The following is a 22,565-nucleotide window of genomic DNA, read 5'->3' as shown; positions in this document are numbered from 1 at the left end:
AATGACAGGATGAGGATTTGGCTTGAACAGCATGGAAGCATAGATCCATCCTGCCTTGTATCAATCATTCAGTCTGGTAATGGTGGTGTGGGGGGACATTTTCTTGGCACACTTTGGACCCTTTAGTACCAAGTGAGCGTCATTTAAATGCCACAGCCTATCATGAATGTGCAGCCAACAAATCAACAGCAACTGTGTGATGCTATCATGTCAACATGAACTAAAATATCTGACAAATATTTCCTGCACCTTGGTGAATCTATGCCATGAAGGTTTGCAAAGGTCTGCAGGTACTAGTAAAGTGTACCTAATAAAGTGGCCTTTGAGTACACGTGTCTACTGATGCTTCTGTTGCATTTGTAAACGCCTACAAAATAACTTGACTATATTACACAAATACAATATAAATAAAGGCCCACTAAGAATAAACCCAAACAGTTGAATTTTTATATCTTATTATAGATATTAGTTTTAGATTGATTCTGGAGGATTTTTAGTCTGCTTTACATTAAAGTTGCTTTACCATCCGCAACTTACCCTCTGATTTCTCTTCCTTTTGTCTCCATCTATTGGGCTCCGCGAGCAACTTCTCCAAAACTGGCTATCACTTAATGGTTTTTGGCCTCGTTTAATCGAGGAAAAGCTGTAGTTGTAGCAGTAAAAGAAATAGAGACAAAAACATTAAAAATGTGTTCGCCGGGTGCTGTTTTTGTTAATATATTTTTGGTTTATCAACTGCTTGTTTTCGCAGTTGTCCGTCCGGCATAACAGTCCGACTGGAAACACGGGTTGTGTCTAGTAGGGAAGCTTCTACCCGGTTGTTGACGTGCATCTGGTCTTTGTTTGCATCGTAATCTAAACGTAAATAGAGCTGATTTGTTTGTTTACAGATGGACAGTGTGCCATGCCTTCGTGTGCCTCAGTGTCAGGCTCAGAAGCTCAGGTAATCCACGATTTGGTCATTGCTATCAACGGCAGCTAGCAATTAGCATTAGATCAAAAGGAGCTGATTAGTTTGAACAAACAGCCTGTTTGAAATAACTTTGACATTATATTTAACATGCATTTTATTTCACAGGAGGTCACTACAGTCCAAAGGGGCTCTGGACCCGAGTTTGAGTTTAGTGAAAGACTCAAATGGGACAGTCCTCCTGCCCATTTTAGCATCCTGTTTGTCCCAGCTCGATCTTCAGTCTTTCAGGACCACTGTGGCTTCAGATGATGATTTTGAAGTAGTTTGGAGTAAGGTAATTAAAGCTGAACGAATTAAAATGTAATAGGTGATTTGTTTTTGTTTGTTTTTTTGTGAATATTTTCATTTCTGTCCTGCTTTCATCACAGTCTGCTCTGCAGTCAAAAAAAGAGAAAGGGAGGGCAAGTGGTAGTAAACTGGAGAAAGTCCTCCAGGAGCTGTTGGAGTCTCATGGTGAAAGATGGACAGAAGAGCTGAAGAGAGACATCCCTCGCAATTTCCAGCGACATGGAGACCTAGTCCTGCTGGGAGACACTTGTTTTGTTCTGCCATTATGGGAAAACATGGGTAGCTACTGATCTCAAACTGCACCACGTTTTACTTTACCGCTAAATGCACAGAATAATTCATGAGGAGGCTCACTGGCTACTTTTTAACTCATTTAGATCAACAGCTTTGGAGCACAGTGGCCAGAAGACTGGGAGCAAAGCGCCTAGCAAAGATCAGGAGAATTTCAAGAGATGGATTTAGATCTCCTGAGGTGACGATGCTGCTCGGACAGCACAGCTGGGTCAAACATGTAGACAATGGCATTAGGTAATAATCAGTCATAGATTTCAGCACTTGGGGACATGCTTATTAGACTAAAATGTGTGCTTCACATTTGTTTCAGTTATGAGTTTGATGTTACCAAGTGCATGTTCTCGGCTGGAAACATAACAGAGAAGCTCCGGGTGGCTGGATTTGACTGCAGAGGGGAGACTGTAGTGGATTTATATGCAGGTAATAAAACTGGAAAAAATATTATATGATTGCAATAAAAGGAATCTGTGGTAAATGTAACTTTTTGAAGGTTAAAAGGACCCATTTTAGTAGATATGAAATAAAGTTGATGTTGTTTCCTTGAATTCTGAGTTCACTGCTCGTGTACTATTGCTCTTACAGCTGTGTGCTACCTAAAAACAACCAAATTATGATGCATATTGTTGTTTAATTTTCCCATCTGTGCCTTACTTCAGGTATTGGATACTTCACTCTCCCATATCTGGTGCATGCAAAGGCCAGTCGCGTTCATGCTTGTGAGTGGAACCCCAACGCAGTCGAAGCTCTGAAGAAAAACCTCGAGGCAAACGGAGTGTCTGACCGCTGCACGATTCACCAAGGAGATAATCGCCAAGTAAAGTTCATCGATTCGTTATATCTTATGCCGCATGTGGTGTTTATATACTACAGTTTTAGATTGGTCCCTTGGGAAATGATCATTTCATCAGAGAAAGTCCACCTCTAATAAAAACTATATCTATTTTAACTATGAGATAGATTTCTCAGGACTGTGTGCCGTACCTACACCCTTACTTACCCTTAATTAAGAAGGCAAGTATCAGCCAGGCACTGCTAATTAAATCCTCTTGATTAAATGATCATCAGCAAGTGTGACCAGCAAGTTTCTGTTTCTTTTGAGTTTTTACCATTATTATAAAAATATAATTGCATTTTTTTCCGCTTTAAGAAAAAAAGATACTCTATACAGGTTTTTGTAATCACCTCTTTTTGTCTAACTTTTGTTTTTCCAGCTCCAGCTGTGTGGCGTCGCTGACCGAGTGAACCTGGGTCTCATACCGAGCTCTGAGGACGGCTGGCCTGTCGCCTGTCGACTGCTCAGGAGAGCAACAGGAGGCGTTTTACATATACACCAGAACGTTACCTCGCCAGTACAGCACAGTACAGCCGGCGATGCCCCCCAGAAGGTTTCTGGGAAAAAAGCAGACAGAGAGGTGTGGCGGGCCTGGGCCGAAGACACGGCAAAGCACTTCGCTTCTCTTTTAAAGGACTTCACTGGTACACGGTGGACAACAAACATCCAGCACATCGAGCACGTTAAGTCATATGCACCTCATGTTCACCATGTCGTGCTGGACTTGGAGTGCAGGCCTTCCTGAGAAAGCAATCATCACAAACACTAAACAGACACTGTGGTGTTAAACAAACAGACGTTTCTAACCAAACCTTACACAAGCTGGTTTAATCATTTGTCAGGCTGTGACAAACCAACCGCAACCATTATTTATCCAGAGGCCTGCACTACAAAGCAGGATTAGTGGCTTAGCAACGTAACTTTGGGGTTAACCCTGGGTCTCCAGTTTTGCAAAGGTGGTTCAGTTCTTACTTTGGGTGCGTTGCCAGGGTAACCTATGCTGCTGACCTTACCTTGTGGAAAAGCCCATGGGCTCATGGACGTGCGCAGGTAGAAGGAAGGTCTAGTTTTTGTCTTTCCTCAGTGAGCACGATTAAGAAATGTAGATGCTCAGGAGAAACTGTAGTCATATGTTGTTGTTTCTGTTAGCTGAAAGCAGTTCAAACGCATTTTTTTCTAATCCTTAATATTGTAATATGATCCTAGAACAGAGCAACAAAGCTTTGTACTTGATAAGCTCACATAAGTTACAGGTTTAAATTGAATATGTTTGTGTAAGTTCTCAGTCATCCAGGACATGGTAGTCTTGAGTGCTTAGAAAGGAAACAACTGGGCGTCTTTAGGTTCATCAATACCGTTTGTCTCTCATCCAGGAAGCACCTTTAGTTCTAAAACAACTGCTATAGAATCTCAGGTATTTAACCCCTAGTTAGGATTATCCCCTTGGAGGTGTTCCTGAGAATCCTTGACCCAATCATGTGAAAAAAGGCCTGACTCACTGGGGCCAAAGTGTGAAAGACGCTGTCCCACTTAACTGTCATGTGAGCCACCTCAGACAATTTGTGAGTGGGGGTTGAAGCATCTGGGAACGGATCTCAAGATGCATTTTAGGTGGTTCTAGGTTTGTTGACAGTGGATGTAGATGCCTCCTTGAACACTGCGATCTTTAAAAGACTGTCCTTTTTCCTTTAGGTGCAGATGTGCTGAGTTCTGATGAGGTGGCGCCATGCATTTGTGTAGTGATGAAAATGTCTGGGCACTAAGAAATCTATCTGCCTTCTTTTTAAACACTCGAAGCTTTAAATTGAATTTTTTTGGTTTAAATTTTTTTTTTTAATTTACTTACAGGCTCTTGGTAAATGCATTGAGGAAATTAATGACTGGTTGTGCCACAATTTTCTCCAGCTAAACAAAAACAAAACTGAGGTAAGTCTTTGGCGCCAAAGAAAAACGATTACAGGTCACCAGAGAACTTCAATCTATACACCTAAAAACCACAAACCAGGCGAGAAATTTGGGTGTAGTGATGGACGCAGACCTAAACTTAGAAAAACACATTAAGACAATAACAAAATCAGCTTACTATCACCTCAAGAATATTTCAAGGATAAAAGATCTGATGTCTCAACAGGACCTGGAAAAACTAGTCCATGCATTCATCTTTAGTAGGCTTGATTACTGTAACAGCATCTTTACAGGTCTACCTAAAAAATCAGTCAGACAACTACAGCTCATTCAGAACTCTGCTGCTCGAGTCCTCACTAAGACCAAAAAACTGGACCACATCAGTCCAGCTCTGAGGTCTTTACACTGGCTGCCTGTCCGTCAGAGGATAGACTTTAAAGCTCTGATGCTGGTCTATAAAGCTCTGAATGGTTTAGGACCAAAATACATCAGTGACCTCCTGACCCAGTATGAACCTTCCAGATCCCTCAGGTCATCTGGATCTAGTTTTTTATCAGCTCCCAGAGTCAGAACCAGACACGGAGAAGCTGCATTCAGCTTTTATGCTCCTTATATCTGGAACAAACTCCCAGAAAGCCTCAGATCAGCTGAAACACTCAGTTTATTTAAATCCAGGTTGAAGACTCACCTGTTCTCAGCTGCATTTGAATAAAACACCAAATCCACACTTAAGCTTAAATTTCAAAACTTACATTTAACTACTGATTTTATCTGATTTGATTTTATCTGTTTTGATTTTATATACTGTTTTGTTTGTTAGTTAGTCAGTCAGTTTGCTTGTTTTAATCAATTTTAAATCATTGTTCTTGTTTCTAATGTATCTGTAAAGCACTTTGAATCACCTTGTTGTTGAATTGTGCTACACAAATAAACTTGCCTTGCCTTACATTAAGCTTGCTATGAAAGAAAGAATAAGGTTAAAATCATCTTGCACACATCCAACAGTAGGTGGTTAACTTAACAGAATATGCAGTTGTAGTCATGTGAGACTCTTGAATGTCCTGGAGCTTTAATATTGATTAATCTGTGAATTTACACATCTTGTAATACAGCACATTCCTAATGCAGCTGCTTTGCCTGCAGTAGCTGTATTACAAGACGCATTTAACTTCTTCATATGTTTCTAATATTCTACCTTGCTCATCTTAAAATATGCACTCTTCTGGCATGTGAACATGCTCGTAGCTGGATTATGAGAAACACTGGGTTCACATGTTGAGTTTATAACCACCTTCGTAGGTTTGCCTCATCTTGTGGCTAATGTATGGAGATGTGAACTTGCTTTGAACGTAGTGCAGGCCTCAGGTTTCTTGCCTCACTTTTGTGCACGGGACTTATGACCGGCCCTGGAAATTCCTCGTTCATGGGAATTAGTTGCAATCCTCAATCCCTTTCACGAGTTCACCAGAGTCACAGTGTTACCAGCGAGCCGCTAGAGACAGTCAGGCTGTGCCTTGCTCGAGAGCAGCTCATTGTTGTGTTGTACTATTTCTCAGGTGTGTTTGATTACTAGTACCTTTGAGGGTGGCTGCATTGGAAAGGAAATACACTGTTATCACTGTTATTCTGCATTAGTCATAAATCTGCCATGATTAAAGATCCACAACCCTCCTTGTTGTTGTTGTTTTTGTTTGCTTTAAAGGGGGGATGTTTTACTACCATGACCTATATGCATGACATATTAAAGGAAAAGCCTGAATAAATGTCTGCAGAATGCAGTTTTCATACATTCAGAAGTTATGTGAATCATATGATTTGGCTTTTTGCAGGCATGTGGTCTGAATCCAGTTAAGTTGATACGAGAGATTTGAACCTTAATTGGGGGATATGTTCTGCACGGATGGCTGGGTCCATCCTTCCTGGAGAAATCAATGGAGCGATGAAGCTAATCTGGCTTGTGGTGCTCCAATGTGTTATTTATCCTTCTTTGTCTGTCTGTTTCATCCTATTTCTCTTTATTTATGTATATAAATGTGTTAATAATATTGAAGCACTTGACATGTATCAAAGTCATGGTCTAGTTAGAATAGCAAGGTAGCGTAGCTTGTTTTAATCCTATAGATTTATTAGGTTTGCCTTAGATTGAGGTCACTACCACCGCCCAGTTATCAAACAGACATGAAAACAAACAGAACATTACATGTACTGAAAAACTAAATAATAGTTTATGGAGGGATAAGTGGTAATAAATTCAAGTGACTCCTTTTCTTATAATCAAAAATGCGTTTACTAAGTAAACATTTTTTGGACTTTTACAGTAAAATAAGACATGAAACAACAGGAAGGGGAGGAGTTTTTCTTCCAAAAAGGACTTTGAAAGTTTGTTGTTGTTGTTTTGTTGTTGTTTTAATTTAAACGACCTGTGTTTCAGGCTTAAAAGCTGCTGTCATTTTATAAAACTCAGAAATCATTTGCTTTGTTGTCTGCTCTCTTATGGCTGTGCCCTAACAACAAATAATAGCCAGGTATTACAACTATGCGTAACTATCTGCTGTGCTTCTCTCTCTCTCGTTTGCATATTGAATTTCACACATTTACGTGCAATTTTTTTATGCAAAATGCAAAATGAAAAGCGCATATGCATGCACTTTCTTTGTTCCAAGTTTCCAAGGATTAGAAAAAAAAACAGCTTGGGGGGAGAAAGGAAACCAAGATATGGGCGAGATTTTCCACACCCAGCCCTCCGGTAAATAGAGCAAAGGAAAAGCACCTGTCATGGAAAATGTGGAGAGAGAGAGGCGCTCCTGAGCGTCTCCTGCAAACTTTACTTCTCTTCCGCCACAAAGTCAGCAGTTAGGGAGACTCGAGCACGGTTATGTTTTAACCACGGAGCAGAGTACAGCTGTGTGATTGTGAGCGCGCGGTGAGCTCGCGTGCTGCTGGTATCACTTTTGCCTGTGTTTTCTCACGGGAGTGACTTGCGAGTCGTATAGTGGCTGTTCTCCGTGGACTTCTACCAACAGGTGTGTTTAATTTCCTTTAATGAGTCCGAGGCTTTTTTAAAAATTATTTTTATTTAGTAAAATTCGCAACAGTTGTGACGTGTAGAGTTTACAGACCGGTCTGTACAGCAGGAAAAAGGGAAGTCTCAGGCGGTTTTTTGATATAACGTTAGCGTTAATTGGACTTTCAGATAAGGCGCAGTTAGCGACTCATAGTCGAGTTCTTTTTAACTCTTTCAGTCTGTATTTAAATCTGTCAGCGTTGTTTATTGGTTTAATGATTTTACCCCCTTTATGTTTACGATTGGTAAAGAATTACGTGCCTCACGAACTCAGAGTATTGTTTCCTTGAAGCTTATTCTCTCACTAAGTTGCTCTGCAGGTATTGTTCAACCCCTCATATCACAATAACAAGCTCCAGGCATTCAAACAATGAGGAAGAAGTTATCACGTTTTCCATGCGTGCTTAGAAACGGGAGCTTTCTCACAGCTTGCCTCATTTTGCTCCCGCCTAAATCACCCTGCAGGGAGTTTAAATGGAGCATAAAGTTTCAGATGGGGACATGACAGATGACAAGGCTGATGCTGGATTTAAATTAATGCTTCAGCTCCTGAACTCCACCCTGCTCTCTGTATCCTTAGAGGGTGGGAACCATGCACCGTAGCCAAGTTCATGTTGTCTTTTGCTTTCACCCGGCAGAAGCTTTCTGTGGGATTTTAAAATCCTCTCACATCCTGGTTCTTCTTTAGGTCATTTCAGCCAGAAACTTCCAGAGTCATCTCTTGAAATAGAAAGTATTCCTGGTGGTTTTATCAGTATTCCCACCAGGCAAGCTTTGCTTTGCTGTTGATGTTGGCATGAGATTTAAATAATCCAATGAGAAATCTCCAGCTGAGTTATGCAGGATGGCATACTGGCAGCAGCAACTTCCCTGTATGGAAGCCAACAGGAAGAAGGAAAAGTCACTCAGTCGTCTCCCAGTTATTTGATTAAAACCACATAAACACAACTGTTTCTGTCTGGCTGTGTTGTCGTCACAGGGAATCGAGTCACTAAGTTCCCGTTTTCACTCAAGGGCTCTGGTGAGCTTGCATTACAGGAGATCATAGGAAAGCAGGTTGTCCTGTAGTAAAGTCAAGCATTAGTTGGAAGGTTTAATTAAAAAAAACACTTTTTGCATAAACGCTCAACTCCTGATGTTCTTGCTTTGTCCTCAGTGACATCTCAATGTAAAAGTGACTCGATTGAGCCAGTTCACCTGCACTAAGGGTTCTTGGATACAGACACCATGCCAGAGGCTGTTGACATGATAAACCTGGGCTTCCTGTCTGAATCCGAGCGGGAGCTGATCTTGGAGGTGCTGCGACGAGATGAGAAGCTGAGACAGGCTGAGGACCAGCGTGTGCGGTGAGAAGAGGCTCCTAATTTTTCACACCTGTCAGTTAGTCACTTGTTATTTAGTTGTTAGAAGAACCAAAATCAACTCATATCTGCCGCTTATTTATTTATTTTTTTTACCGCACTTCTATTCTGTTTTATTTTTAGCCATTTTTACTTCACAAAAGTATTCCCATGCGTTATATTCAACTTTTCAGATAATATTTTAATTATTTAGAAATATGCCCATTTGGCATTTGATACTTGTGGGGACTTGATATTTATTGTCAGGGTTCAACTAAGAGCTGGATGATAGTAGCTTAATCCAGTTAAAGTAATATTGGCGTGGTGGCTTTGTGGTTTTCATAGATAAAAAATCATAGACAAAAATAGGAGAACAAAAGATATAAATGTTGTAATCTGATTTTTTTTTAAAGAAAAAAACAAAACAAAAACACTGTCAGTGTCACTGTTGTTAATGTGTTGGCTCTAGATACTTATTGCTGTCTCTTACAGTATTAGATGCATCTGGATTCATTGTTTGACTGTTGCTGATTGTTTTGTTTTTATTAGAATTCCATTTAGTTTTAACAAAGTGCACATCTATTCAAAATATTAACAAAAAGAAATGTAATGACAAAACTAATACAATAAAATAACAATAGCAATCAAAAACTGTAATGTGTCAGTTGCGACTGGATTAAATTCCACAGATATTGCTTTAGTCGCTTTCTGAATGAGCCTCTGTTTTCATCTATTTAATATTGTTTGGAAACCTTGTTCATAGGTCCCCCGTCTTGCATCATTATGAAGAAAACACTGTAATGTACTTGCAATGTAGTGCTTTTCCACACTTACTGTTCACTCAGAGTGCTTAAAACTAAAAATATATTTGTAGAGAACTTCATGCTATACGTGTAAAGCATTTTATCTAACATCAGCTGATTTCGAATCGCCAGTTAACCAAATGTGCATGTCTTTGGACTCTGAAAGGAAGTCAAACTACCTCGACTAACCCATGCAGACATGGGGAGAACATGCAAACTCCGTCAAAGTAGGGACCCTGTTACCATGAGGCAACAGTGCACTGTGCAGTGCTAGATATCATTAAGTCGTTCTGGAGGTATTGGCGCTTGACGAGCATCTTGAAAAGTATCTGAGACTGCTCACTTTTACTTCAACTCATATTTATCCATAGAGCACCAAATCACAGCAAGAGTCACCTCAAGGCACTTTTGTACTGTAAAGAGAAAAGAAGACCACACATTTAGATGAGCTCCTATGAGCAAGCACTTGGTGACAGTGGGATGAAAAAAATCTCTCTTTAAACAGGACAAAACCTCCAGCAGGACACAGGGAGGGGCAGCCACCTACCATGACCCGGGTGTGAGGAAGGGGAGAAAGACAAACATAAAACACTCTGTGGAAGAGAGCCAGAGATTATTAATGACTAATGAATACAAAGTGGTGTACATACAGAGTGAAGAGGTGTGTAGAAGAAACACTCGGTGCATCATATGAAGCATGAAGTGTTTCTGCTTCAAAGCTCCTTCTTTATAAAAGGAAAAAACAAAAACAACAAAACTTTGCACTTATATTAAAGTCTGATCTACATTAGCATTGATGTGGTCACCAGGACATTTTAAAAACTGCAACTGTATAAAATTAGTCAAAAGAACCTGAAGAAGCTAAAGCTCCGGCAGTACATACAGTATATAGACCACTTAATTATTGTTTATCTGATATGTTTCATGTTGTGGCCTTCATCTGGCCCATCATAAAACATATTATAGACAACATATTTTAAACAGTATAGGTGTTCGGTAAGGTTAAAAAAATGCATGCATGTCCTGTTTGATGCAAGTGTTGTTGCAGTTTAAGTTCTTCTGTTAAAGAAAAAGAACTTAAAGCTTCACCTGACTGTGCACTTTGGAAGCAGGCGAAGTCGTGCCAGAAACCTCTGCAAAGATTTCAGTGCAGGATTGTTAGACTGAGGACTCGGCTATAGAGAACTGAGACCAATATTTTGACTGTATTGAGACACATTCAGTATTTTGCTAAGATGTTTAATTTCTAGTGTTTATAATGTTCAGTCTTCATTGCTTAAGTTTATTCTGTAATTTAAGATATTTAAGCCTTTTAGGCATTTGTCCTGCTTTTGTAAATCTTTTCTGTTGTTGTCCACTGTAAGTCGTAAACATGTGTTTGGGTGGGTCAGCATGTACAGATTAGAAATTTGTTCAAAACTGACAATTTTGCTTAATGCAGACGAATTTAATCCACCTGCCCTCTGAAGTTAACATATTTTGCTGAAGTGAAGTATTGCAGTAAAGTCTAATCTTGTTATCAGCAACAATGTCTCATTTTATTTGCACAAGTATTTAAAAAAATTAAACAACATTCCGCCCGAGTTCTTTAATGCACAAGACAAATTTACACTAGAAGCTGAGTAACAAAGACACTGTACATATTATTTTGATTTCATAATTCTTGTCTCGCAGTGTTACTTCTTTATATTATCGTGGCTCAAGAGTTGGGAGTTCGCCTTGTAATCGGAAGGTTGCCGGTTCGAGCCCCAGTGTGTGATCGTGTGTGTGAATGTGTGGATGACTGGATGTGTAAAGTGCTTTGGGGTCCTTAGGGACTAGTAAGGCACTATACAAATACAGGCCATTTACCATTTCAGGCTTTGCAATAATTGAGTAATATTTATGGACTACACCTTGATAATGACCACAAGTTCTGAAATAAAATTATACTTTAACATTTACAAAAAGTATATGTTTAAAAACTTACTTCATGTACTGTTTGTTTGTTTTTGGGTTGTTGGGTTGTTTTTTTTTAAGAAATCCAGCAAAATGTTTACTTTGCCATATGACTGTTCAAGTGAAACTGACTATGTGGCATTTGTGTGCCGTGTTTGGCTCAGGAAGTTGAAGACAGAGCTGCAGGATGTTAAGAGGAAAGGGGCCAAACGTGCCAGTGAAAAATACAGTCAGCATAGCTGTGGCCGATGCCTGGAGCCTTTGAGCCGACTGACTGTTTTTTCCAGCCAGTGTAAGATGTGCAATCACATCGTATGTCGCAACTGCCGGATGGTCCTGCCCGATGGATCCTGGCTGTGCAACGTGTGTGCCAAAGAATCGTAAGAAACGTTTTAAATTAAACAAATATTGTATCTTCAAAAAACAGGGTGTGTGGGGTTAGGTTGATGTTTTATATTTGAGAGATTTCCAAGCCCAAGTAAGATTCCCATTCGTGCTTCTGAATATTTAAATACTTAAATTTTCAGCTGTAGATTTTCTTCCACATTTTGCACACAAATAAATATTTTTAGGACGATGTATAAGATTGGTTCAGAATAATTTAAGGTGCCCATTGTGGCTGAAAAGAAATATTTCAAACCTTGTCCAAAATCCTTTCCAACTTTGAGAGCAGTTTGTGTCGTTTTGAATGCAAATACTGACCACAAAATTATAATGGTAATTTTTTAATCACATATTAAAGCAATTAAAACTCTTTGAAGGGTAAAAGATTTTTATTGACATTTTTATTTAAATTGGCGAAACCAGTTTTTCCTGGTTAAGCCAATTCTTAACCAGGAAAAATTGGTTTCGCCAATTCTTGAGTATGATAGCCCACTGAGCTTTAAAGTCTGCATTGCCTCAGAAATATGTGGCCTTTCAATTCATTTCTGTCCATTAAGTAGCTCAGTTGTGAATATAGCTCATCATTGATGCAGGTTTGCAGTGGCTTACAAAGATGCTATAGGATTGGTCCTTCAGGTTTCCAGGTGACACAGTGCCAGTCAGCTGTTTGTCTTCTGGGGTGTTCCTACATGTCAGGCACTTCTATGATACATGAACATTTTTGTGTAACTTGGATAAGTCAGCGGACAGCATCTGGGAGGTTTTGACTAGCCACTGGAAGAGCTGCTTTTGGTATTCATCCAAGTTCAACAGACACATGAATTGCTCTGTCACGTGAAGTGACAGCGCATGAATTGCTTTTGAGACTAATGATGATTTGCTAGGTTTTATTTTGCATTGTGTATAATACAAAGTGCCCCCAGCAGCCTAAACCTGTAACAGAATTACAAAATTATAGTTCAGGTTAATCTGATCTGGCTCTAAATATGAGCTTTATCAAAAAGTTGTATAGAGGGTGTTTCCTGAAGATGAACTGAGATCTGGTTCCAAAGGAGAAGGGATTGGTACCTGAAGTAAGCCTGCAGTCTGAGTTGTTTATAGGGATAATATGATACTAAGAGGTCTTTAAGATGTGATGGGACCTGACAAAGGAGAAATATGATCTCTCCTTCTAGCTCCTGTTAGTGCTTGTTGTGGTGTTTTTGGACCAAAGGCTTTCTATGAGCTTTTAGAATAACCTGATAATAGGTAATTACAATAGTCCAACTCTGGAGTAACGGAGTAATGAGATGTTATTATGTCATTTTGGCCGTACTGAACAGATGAAAGAAGGCAGTCCTAAAGCTTTGTTTTATGTGTGCGTTAAAGGACATCCTGGTGAAAATGACTCTAAACTTTCTCACAATATTATTGGTGCCATCCAGACCGAGTATCTGGTTTAACCCATTTGTTTTAGATTTTTACTTTATTTGTCAATACAGTAGTAATAAATAACTAAATATTTCTATTAGGGCTGCCACAAACGATTATTTTGATAGTCGACTAGTCACCGATTATTTTTGCGATTAGTCGACTAATCAGATCATCATCCATTGGACGTAAAACGTACAGATTATTGCACCAGCAGCATCTGCTCTTATATAACTATCATTAGCTTACAGCTTGAAGTGTTTAAGGTATGTGCTAACTAAAAATAAAGACAAGATGATAGTTTATTAAATTTTAATGAAATTTGCAGATTGTTTCGGTGGAGTTTAATAAACTGAGCTGTCTGCTCCTTGCTATCTAAAATATAACAGGACACCGGAGGATATTCTCGAGCATCTCTTTAATCTCAGCCAAACCGATTTACTCAGAAACAAATAAAATACTAAAAAAAAGCCAAACAATAACATTCTAAAGTTATCCAAGTGACTTGTATATCATGTTTAACCTGAGTAGTGAAAGACAGCGGTGGGTTTGAAAACGATTTGCCGGGAGTCCGGTGTGCTCACCGGCTCTAGTTAGCCTTGCCCCCGGCTAACTATCGAGCTAGTGGGTAACAGACGTCTCCGAAAACGTCGGAGCGCTTTTGAAAATATGTGGTGTCTTGATAAACTGAGCAGATATTTGAGGTTTACACAGCTACATTCTCGCCTGAAAATATGTTAAACGTTTATTTTGTGACCCAGAAAGAATAATAAGAGTAATATTAAAACTAACTAGCTGCCACCATTGTTGTAAACTGAGCTGGGCTGCGCTATGAATTCTGGGACACAGCTTCTTCTTCTTCGGGGTTTAACAGCAGCTGGCATCCTTGTACATGCAGTGCTGCCATCTTCTGTTTCAGTCCGTTATTACACTCTTAAATCCTACTACTTATTCCTGCGTCTTTTGGATCTTACAAAGCTTCAAACGAAGCGTCGACTATTAAATTAGTCGTCGACGATTTTGATAGTCGACGTAATCGTGACTAGTCGACTAATCGTGGCAGCCATAATTTCTATGAAAAATCACTGTTGGTCTTGCAAACCACATCTGTTGATGATCAGCTATGCAGTGTGAAATGTATCTCACCACTCATCTCTTCCTCTCCTCGTTGTCTTGCGACATTTTTTGGCATTAACAGAAACATCAATGAAAACCCAGAACTGCTTGTTTTCAGGATAATCACTATATATGTTGTGTTCTGCACTCTCACATATTGGTCACATACTGCTCACACCTTGTTGGATAACCATTAACAAATCTGTTAGTTAACTGATGAATATTTATATGGGATTCTAGTGATGTCAAGAAAAGGACGGGTGACTGGTTCTACGATCAGCGGGTCAACCGTTTCTCTACAACACCTGGGCATGACCTAGTGAGAGTATCCCTGAGAAAGAAGCAGCCATGTGAGTACAGTTAACAGGAAGTAGAACTGTTGAGCTAGTTATGTAAACATCAGCCGGCCTGCAGTCAGAGCAGTGACGTTCCAGTTCACTTTTTTTTTTTTTTCTTGTTTGTTTTTTGTTCTGTGTTTGTAGCGAAGAAACGAGAGACAACAGGTGAAGTCCTGTTGAGTAGTTCTGAAATAAATTCAGGTCCCTCTCTGACGAAGCAGAAACTTCAGATGGTTGACAACAGGTGTGCTGTCACTCTTAACATCACTTTTGTCTGGTTTTAAAAATGTTCATAAACCACTTCTTAAACTCGCATTTTTGTTGACAGTAATTCAAGCAGTTATACTGGATCCATCACTTCAAGGGCATCATTGGAATCAAAGGAGGAAGAATTAAAGGTCCAATCAAACTCAAATCGCAGTGACACGGAGTCTGTAGAAAGTTCCAGTATAGCCAGCGTTAAAACTGAGACGGAGTCTGGCCGTGTGACCCCTGAGCCTGAGCAACCAAGGTACCCCCAGGTGTAGCTGATCAAATAGCAATTTTTGAGACCGGAATAGCAACATTTAGGTGTTTGGCTCCTAATTGAGTAGAGTATTTAGTCTGACACCGTTAAGATCAAAGTGGGGTTGAAAAACTCAGACTGTATTTTTAAACTAACAGATAATGATATTTATGTGACAGCGTTATGAGAAAGTAGAGCAATTACAGCCATTTTAACCTACATTTGATTGTTATTAAGCCTGAAATGTTTGTGTACTAAAGAAAGAACTTATTATAATGTAAATATTCTCAGTGATGTTGCAGTATAGTAAAGCAGCATATTTAATCTCCTATATTTACCTAGTTGTTAATCATTTCTAAGTTGTGTTGGTACTTAAAAAAATGAGAAACTATTGCAAAGTAAGGCCCTAGTATATCTAAACAAAGTTTCCATCATATCTGACCTTGGACTTCACACTTGTTCGTGTTATTGTCAGTATAATTATGTGTTGATTTGTGCTATATCCTTAGAAATGGGATCATGAACAGCATAATATCCCATCTAAATTAGGAAGCCCAGCTGGGGGCTTGTTTCTAATGCAGTTTCCAGTTTGTATGCTAAGTAGGGTCACAGGCCTCAAATATCCACCAAAGTAATTTTAATTAAAGTGTTCTCCCATTCTCGATTTCAGAACTGAGGTCACACAACTGAAATGAAACACAAATCTGAGGCTAATGGGACTTCTTTACAAAACGAAAAGTTTTTATTTGTATATTAGAACAAAAAAAGGTCTTTATTGTAGTTGTTAAATGTCTGTTTCTTTTGCCAACCAGGACGGAGAACAGCTTTGTTCAAACCAGCCCAGTAGGATCCAGTAATTCCAGTCTGACTGTCTCCATCAAAGCAGATACTGTCAGCCGTGAAACCACCAACGCAGAGATCAACACTGTAAGACAGTTTTCATTGTTTGAAATATTTTCACCACCTTCCTCTCTGACCGCATCTTGTTTCTGGTCACTTTAGGTCGCAGAAGTAAAATCCTCCACCCTAAACCCAGAGCTGGATGTTGATAGACTCTTTAAGAAGAGCATCAAGCGAGGCCCAAAACCTGCAGGTTTGTATTGTCTGTTAACATGTGCAGTGTTGTTCCCCGTAATCAAAACAAAAATGTGTGTTTTTCTGTATTTATTATATGTATTTAATTGCTGGTGTGTTCATCAGAGTATGGATCAACACTGGACCTGCGCAATGAACGTGACACATCAGAGGCATCACTGGGCAAAAGGAGCAGATCTGTACCAGGCTTGGATATACAGGTGAGTGTGTGTGTGTGTAGCTGCTTAGATTTTATAATGTCACATTAAAGTTAATTACCAAGGATAACATTGTTTCCATCAATGTAGCTATGTGAAAGAATGTGAAAGAATCATCAAAAACGGATCCTGCAACCATTTTATTGCCTTTTTTTAATCCCCAGTGCTACCTTTCCAGTTTCAGAGGATGTTTAAGTATGTCTAAGGATGATTTCTGACAGCAGAGGTGACGACAAGGGCAGAAGAAGTGACATTCTGGGCTGTTAGATTTGATCAAAAGTAGTTGTTCTCGTGGTGGCCAGATTAACTTTCACAAGGTTGAGCGGCAAAGGCAGGCGAGAGGTGGCATTCTGTTATTTTAAAAGAGCAATAACTGTGAACATTTTCAAAGACGGTCCCTCCAGATGAAATTTTGTCTGTCTGTTAAGTGATGGAGGCGGTTGTGTAATAACTTGCATAAAGGTGGTGGTTGGGCATGCAACAGGAGGCTAACCCCTGGGCCTCTCACGTCTACATTGCTAGCCACTCACTTTGTGAAGTGAGTGTAAATTGGAAAGCTAGAGAAACTGTTGGGCACGCCCTTCATCCATCATTGGAGATCTTTTTTGCTGGAAAAGTGTGCATTATGTTAGCAAAATCCAGGTCAATCCATTTGGTGATGTTCAATAAGTTTTGATAGGTTCTGCCCTTTAAATTAAAATGCCATTGGTTTGATCGGTAATTTGGTGGGTATTTAGTCAAATATCTTCACTGACCTTATGAAAGTAAATGAAAGATCCTGCAGCTAAACGGTTATTAAATCAACTTTTATTTCTCTGAAAACCTCAAATACCTTTTTGAAACTAGATGATTCTGCTGGGTCTCAAAGTCTGTGTGCGTATGATAAACTTGCTAAGTGTGTATCTTGGTGCCGCAGGAAGATGAAGAAGAGGAAGAAGATATCGACAGCTTGGTTAGCTTTCATAGAAGAACGATGAACTCAAATCCCTCCGGCCTGCGTGGCTCAAAGGTAAAGTAATGACAGTTCTCAGAACTCACATTAGGTCTCTCAAGTAGCTTTTGAAGTGCAGCTCATTACGTGTCTCATAACAGAGCTGATACTTACTTATCTGAACAAGGATCTTTAACCTCAGGAAATCCTCTAGCGCGTTAGGAAGTGCAAAACTGATAGTGCGAGTCCAGCAAAGTGTTTCTATAGTTACCAGAGCCTGAATAGAAGGCAAAGCTGTCACCAAGGCGACTTTAATGCTATTAATATGGATTTCTGAACCATCCTGATAATGCTTAACTCAATTTGTCCCTAACAATTTTTCTGTATCTTTCTAGAATTTTTCTCAATCTGTAGCTTCTTTGTTCCCTTGTTATTACTTTTTAAACTGAAGCACTGAGTCTGTTTCTCCACTTATTAACTAAAATTGAATATTTGTCATCAACTTGAAACAAATGCAGGCATTGTTAACGATCGTTTGTTATCACGCAGAGCACACTGGGCAGCATGATGAGCCTTTACAGTGAAGCTGGAGACTTTGACAGTGTGGAGGTGAAGGGAGATGTTGTGTTCTCCGTAAGTTACGACGAGAGCAGCCAGAGCCTCCAGGTCTTCATCAAGGAGTGTCATCAGCTGGCTTATGGCGATGCTGCACGGAGTGTCTGCAACCCGTAAGAGCTTTCGCTACACTCCAAACCTACATCGAGCTCCAACTGGCAGAATTTAAAATTAAAAGCGAAGTTTAGTCAAACTTTAACCTTCAGATTAAGCAGCACTGTTGATTGTGCCTAAAAACGACACATTTTTCTACTGCACACACACCCCTCAGTAATGTAAGCAAAGCTTTGATCAATGTCGATAAGCGGTTACTGTGTTTACCGAGTCTCAGTAAACACATCCCAGAGCTGATTAGTTGAGCTTCACAGGAAATTGAGTGTCAACAGACGTACATTTTTCTCAGCATTTCGTCAGGAAATACAACAGATGAGCCGTAATAATGATTTGACCTGCTTCTGTGTTTATGTTACAGCTATGTCAAATGTTATCTGCTCCCTGACAAATCTCGCCAGAGCAAAAAGAAAACCAGCACCAAGAGAAACACTATAAACCCAGTCTACAATGAGACTTTAAAGGTGACGATTTATCATTTTTCTCATGTCTAACTGGACTCCAACTGTTGATCTTACCCTGTTGACTTAAAGACGCTCCCTTATTAGCGACCTTGCGCCATGTCTGCTGCAAATAATGACCGCACCTACGGAGACCTTAAGGTTGATATTGACTTTGCAGATTAGAGTAGCTGTTGTCAAATATTGATTTTAGTCCCAGCCTTCAGTGTAGAGTCGGCTTAAGCAGAGTAGCAAACTGTTGACAGGGAAATTAACCAGAAAGATCCATCTCAACATGTTGTTTTTGTTGTTGTTAAATACTCTCAATTTTTCATGTCATAGTTTGTGTTTCTGTCTACTTTTAAAAGACTGAAATGTCCACATTTGGAGGTTGAAGCAGTAGCAGTGGTGTGAATTATTTCACCACTCACACCTGAGATCATATTATTTAACCGCTGTTTCAGAAGCAGATCAGGGTTTGGCTTAAAATGGGCATTTTGGGTCAATCAGTTATGGGTCAATACATATTCAGTATAAAAAAAATGGTTTGTTTTTTGTGAATACACACATTTCACTGAAAATGTGAGCGGCGAATCACTGTGTGGGTTGTGGCATCCTGGTGAGCTGACGAGGTTCAACTATGGGCTAAAAAGCTCCTCAAAGCCACGCATTGGAGAATTATCTATCAGGCTTTTGATCATCACGTCTCCTCTCTTCTTCTACCAGTACTCTATCAACTGCTCTCAGTTGTCCACTCGCTCCCTCTCGATATCAGTCTGGCATCATGGTCGCCTCAGCCGCAACGCCTTCTTGGGAGAGGTGGAGATCCCCTTGGACTGCAGAGACCTCGACTCCCCACAGGAGGAGCGCATGGCTCTCCTGGCAAAGGTAGAGCAGCTCTTTAAGGAGTTTTCTTGTAGCTATGTTGAAACTCAACAAATGGCTTATTTACCCATAAGGTCTGATGCAGAGTGTACGTCTGCGTTGTGCTGAATAGGTGGAGTTTGCACACATTTTAAACTGCGTATCGGGGGCATGCACTGATGCCCCACCCAGTTTATGAAACGGTTAACAAATTAAAATATTGATTTTAATTGGTTTATCTGCAAAATGCCAGCAGGTGATTGCTGATAGGATTCCTCTCCTAGTGACACTGTTACCTTTAAACCTCAATTACTTTAAAGTGAGGAGACCTCACACAGGCGATGTCTCCCTTCTATTTGAAACATTTACTCCTTCCTCACCACTCATCATCACTTTTGGAGGTTACTGTTTTACCCAGAGCCATGTAACATTTTATGAATTAACTAGAATTTGAATGAAGGGTCTCTAAGCAAAGGAGAGCTGCACCAGGTAGCCCCTTCCTTTATCAGGCTGAAATAACAGAATTATAAATTAGTACAAAGGCTATCAACGCTGCTGTGAATGACGTCTCTTCCTTTATGAATGGCATCATACAGGCTTTTACAACATGGACAATAAACTGTAGTTGTTTGGGTAAAGTCACATGATCTGTGAAAACCAGTGAAAACTAACTGCGGTGTTCCAGTTTGAGCTGTTTACTGTAGAAAATTACCTTTGGCTGAGCTGGCAGTTGCTGTCTGAGGTTTAATTATAGAAAGTTCAGTAAATAAATCTTAATGAAGCTCATGTAACTTTAATTTGATCTCTAAAATATTGATCATACCATGGGAGTCTTTTTGTAAGCAGCACTCTAAAAATAAAGACAAGATGATAGTTTATTAAATTTTAATTAAATTTGCAGATTGTTTCGGTTTAATAAACTCCTTGCTATCTAAAATATAACAGGACACCTTCTGATAATCAGCTGTCTGCTTGACCTTTATTCAGCTGTGTAAAAACTATAACTTTAATCTCAGCCAAACCGATTTACTCAGGAACAAATAAAATACTACAAAAAAGCCAAACAATAACATTTTTAAGTTATCTAAGTGACTTATATATCATGTTTAACCTGAGTAGCAAAAGACAGCGGTGGGTTTGAAGCCGGGAGTCCGGTGTTCTCACGGCTGTAGTGAGCCTAGCCCCCGGCTAGCTATCGAGCTAGTGGGTAACAGACATCTCCGAAAACGTCGGAGCGCTTTTGAAAATATGTGGTGTCTTGATAAACTGAGCAGATATTTGAGGTTTACACAGCTACATTCTCGCCTGAAAATATGCTAAACGTTTATTTTGTGACCCAGAAAGAATAATAAGAGTAATATTAAAATTAACTAGCTGCCGCCATTGTTGGAAACTGAGCTGGGCTGCGCTATGAATTCTGGGACACAGCTTCTTCTTCTTCGGAGTTTAACGGCAGCTGTCATCCTTGTACATGCAGTGCTGCCATCTTCTGTTTCAGTCCGTTATTACACTCTTAAATCCTACTACTTATTCCTGCGTCTTTTATGATCTTACAAAGCTTCAAACGACGTCGACTATTAAATCAGTCGTCGACGATTTTGATAGTCGACGTAATCGTGACTAGTCGACTAATCGTGGCAGCCCTACTGTAAAACCAGGTGAGGGCTGATTTTAGATGAAGCGGGTTTTTTTGCGCTTGTGCTCTATTGCCCTGCTTTTTTGCTGGATTTATTTTTCTTTATTACTTAGAGATAAAGCCACAGTGAACAAGCTTTACACGTTGTCTGCATCCACACTAGCAGTCTTCCTCTGTGGACTGCTGCTTTTCATTGAGGGCATTTTAACACCTATAGGTTGTTAAATCTGGTCAGAATTCATTGATGAGTTTGTAGCTTTTCACTGTGATTTTCACAGCTAGATGCTAGCCCGTACAGACCCTTGCCACAGAATACAAAGCATAAATGGACTAAACACTGCAGGTGGGAAAACGCCCTGAAACTTACTGACCTGTAGATCAGTGCATTTGGATGAAAGCAGCGGCAGACCTGAGAATCTTAGTAACTACGTACATGTGTCCTTGTGCAGGAGACCGGACAAAATGATGGCTTCAGCAAGCAGCAAGAATAATAAAAAGCACATTACAGACCAGAGTGAGCAGCCCAAATGTCAATCAATTTAAATCAAAGCGACAGTATCGATTAGCTATGAAGAAAAGAGCCTGGCTGTTACAGATGTTGTCTCATATATTTACAGGTTTGAGTTTCCTTGTTAGTACATTGGCATGTGTACAAATTAACTCTTTTTTTTTTGTCTTTTTAAACAGGCAGCCTCTGTTGTGCCACCTTCAGCTTTTGCTCAGTACAAAGGGGAATTGATGATCTCCTTGAAGTTTGTCACACCTAAAAAGCAAACGGCTGAGAAAACCAAAGGTAAAAAAAGTGGCTGTTTCTAACTCTGGCTTTGCTTCAAATTTCTGAGATCGTCTGTTCTCCTGTTCAGATAAAAAAGCCAGGGTGGAGGAAGGAGGAGAGCTGCATGTCCTAATAAAGGAGGCAAAGAATTTGATGGCAATGAAGTCAGGAGGCATATCGGATAGCTTTGTGAAGGGGTTGGTGATCACCGGTCCAATTCTTAAACCAATAAAAAAATAAATAAACGCACTCGTGGTTTTTAAACAGGAATTTGTATTTTTTTAATTAGTTTGGTGTTTGTGGCTTTGCAGCTACCTGTTCCCAACTAAGGCAAAGAACTCAAAGAGGAAGACTCCGGTTATGAAGAAGAGCCTGAACCCCCACTACAATGAAACATTCGTGTACAAGGCGCTGACTCTGGAGCAGCTGAAGGAGATGTGTCTGGAGCTGACTGTGTGGGACAAAGAGTCCTTGCACAGCAATGAATTCCTGGGAGGTGTCCGCCTCAGCTCCGGAGAAGGTAAATGATCAAATCTATGAAGTCCTGGTGTCGTCTTTTTCACCTTTTTTCACGCTTTTAAAGCTCATATATGAGATGGACTGTTTTTTTTGTTGTTTTTTTTTGGGGGGGGGATAACCCAGACTATTATTTCTTTGTTGCTGCTTAGTCGCCAGCAAGTGGAATAAATCATTAAACTACAAAGATTTTGA

The 22,565-nt window shown here is 39.8% G+C and overlaps 2 protein-coding genes across 3 annotated transcripts in view; both read left to right on the top strand.

The window, feature by feature from the left end:
• Positions 1-466: 466 nt before the first annotated feature.
• Positions 467-4,424, top strand: tyw2 (tRNA wybutosine-synthesizing protein 2). Its single transcript, XM_085130324.1, has 7 exons — positions 467-943; positions 1,079-1,247; positions 1,342-1,540; positions 1,639-1,789; positions 1,866-1,975; positions 2,212-2,369; positions 2,767-4,424. Exons 1-7 carry the CDS (start codon positions 891-893, stop codon positions 3,130-3,132), a joined length of 1,206 nt encoding a protein of 401 aa, XP_084986450.1. The 5' UTR covers positions 467-890; the 3' UTR covers positions 3,133-4,424.
• A 677-nt stretch (positions 4,425-5,101) lies between these two features.
• The window catches only part of sytl4 (synaptotagmin-like 4), a 24,194-nt gene continuing 6,730 nt past the window's right edge, over positions 5,102-22,565 (top strand). The window contains exons 1-16 of one of the 2 annotated variants that reach the window (XM_085130281.1): positions 5,102-7,315; positions 8,513-8,702; positions 11,602-11,817; positions 14,588-14,697; positions 14,830-14,929; positions 15,014-15,196; positions 16,003-16,117; positions 16,193-16,283; positions 16,391-16,485; positions 17,399-17,491; positions 17,963-18,141; positions 18,501-18,603; positions 19,306-19,467; positions 21,767-21,872; positions 21,943-22,051; positions 22,166-22,374. In XM_085130281.1, the coding sequence (XP_084986407.1) occupies positions 8,584-8,702; positions 11,602-11,817; positions 14,588-14,697; positions 14,830-14,929; positions 15,014-15,196; positions 16,003-16,117; positions 16,193-16,283; positions 16,391-16,485; positions 17,399-17,491; positions 17,963-18,141; positions 18,501-18,603; positions 19,306-19,467; positions 21,767-21,872; positions 21,943-22,051; positions 22,166-22,374 (1,990 nt within the window). In that variant the 5' untranslated portion in view covers positions 5,102-7,315; positions 8,513-8,583. The remainder of the gene's footprint in view (positions 7,316-8,512; positions 8,703-11,601; positions 11,818-14,587; positions 14,698-14,829; positions 14,930-15,013; positions 15,197-16,002; positions 16,118-16,192; positions 16,284-16,390; positions 16,486-17,398; positions 17,492-17,962; positions 18,142-18,500; positions 18,604-19,305; positions 19,468-21,766; positions 21,873-21,942; positions 22,052-22,165; positions 22,375-22,565) is intronic. The other variant, XM_085130290.1, reaches the window with a different exon arrangement.

The sequence above is a fragment of the Neolamprologus multifasciatus genome, chromosome 2 (genome assembly GCF_963576455.1).
Source record: "Neolamprologus multifasciatus chromosome 2, fNeoMul1.2, whole genome shotgun sequence".
Classification (NCBI taxonomy): domain Eukaryota; kingdom Metazoa; phylum Chordata; class Actinopteri; order Cichliformes; family Cichlidae; genus Neolamprologus; species Neolamprologus multifasciatus.
This window is presented reverse-complemented; position numbering and strand designations above follow the sequence as displayed.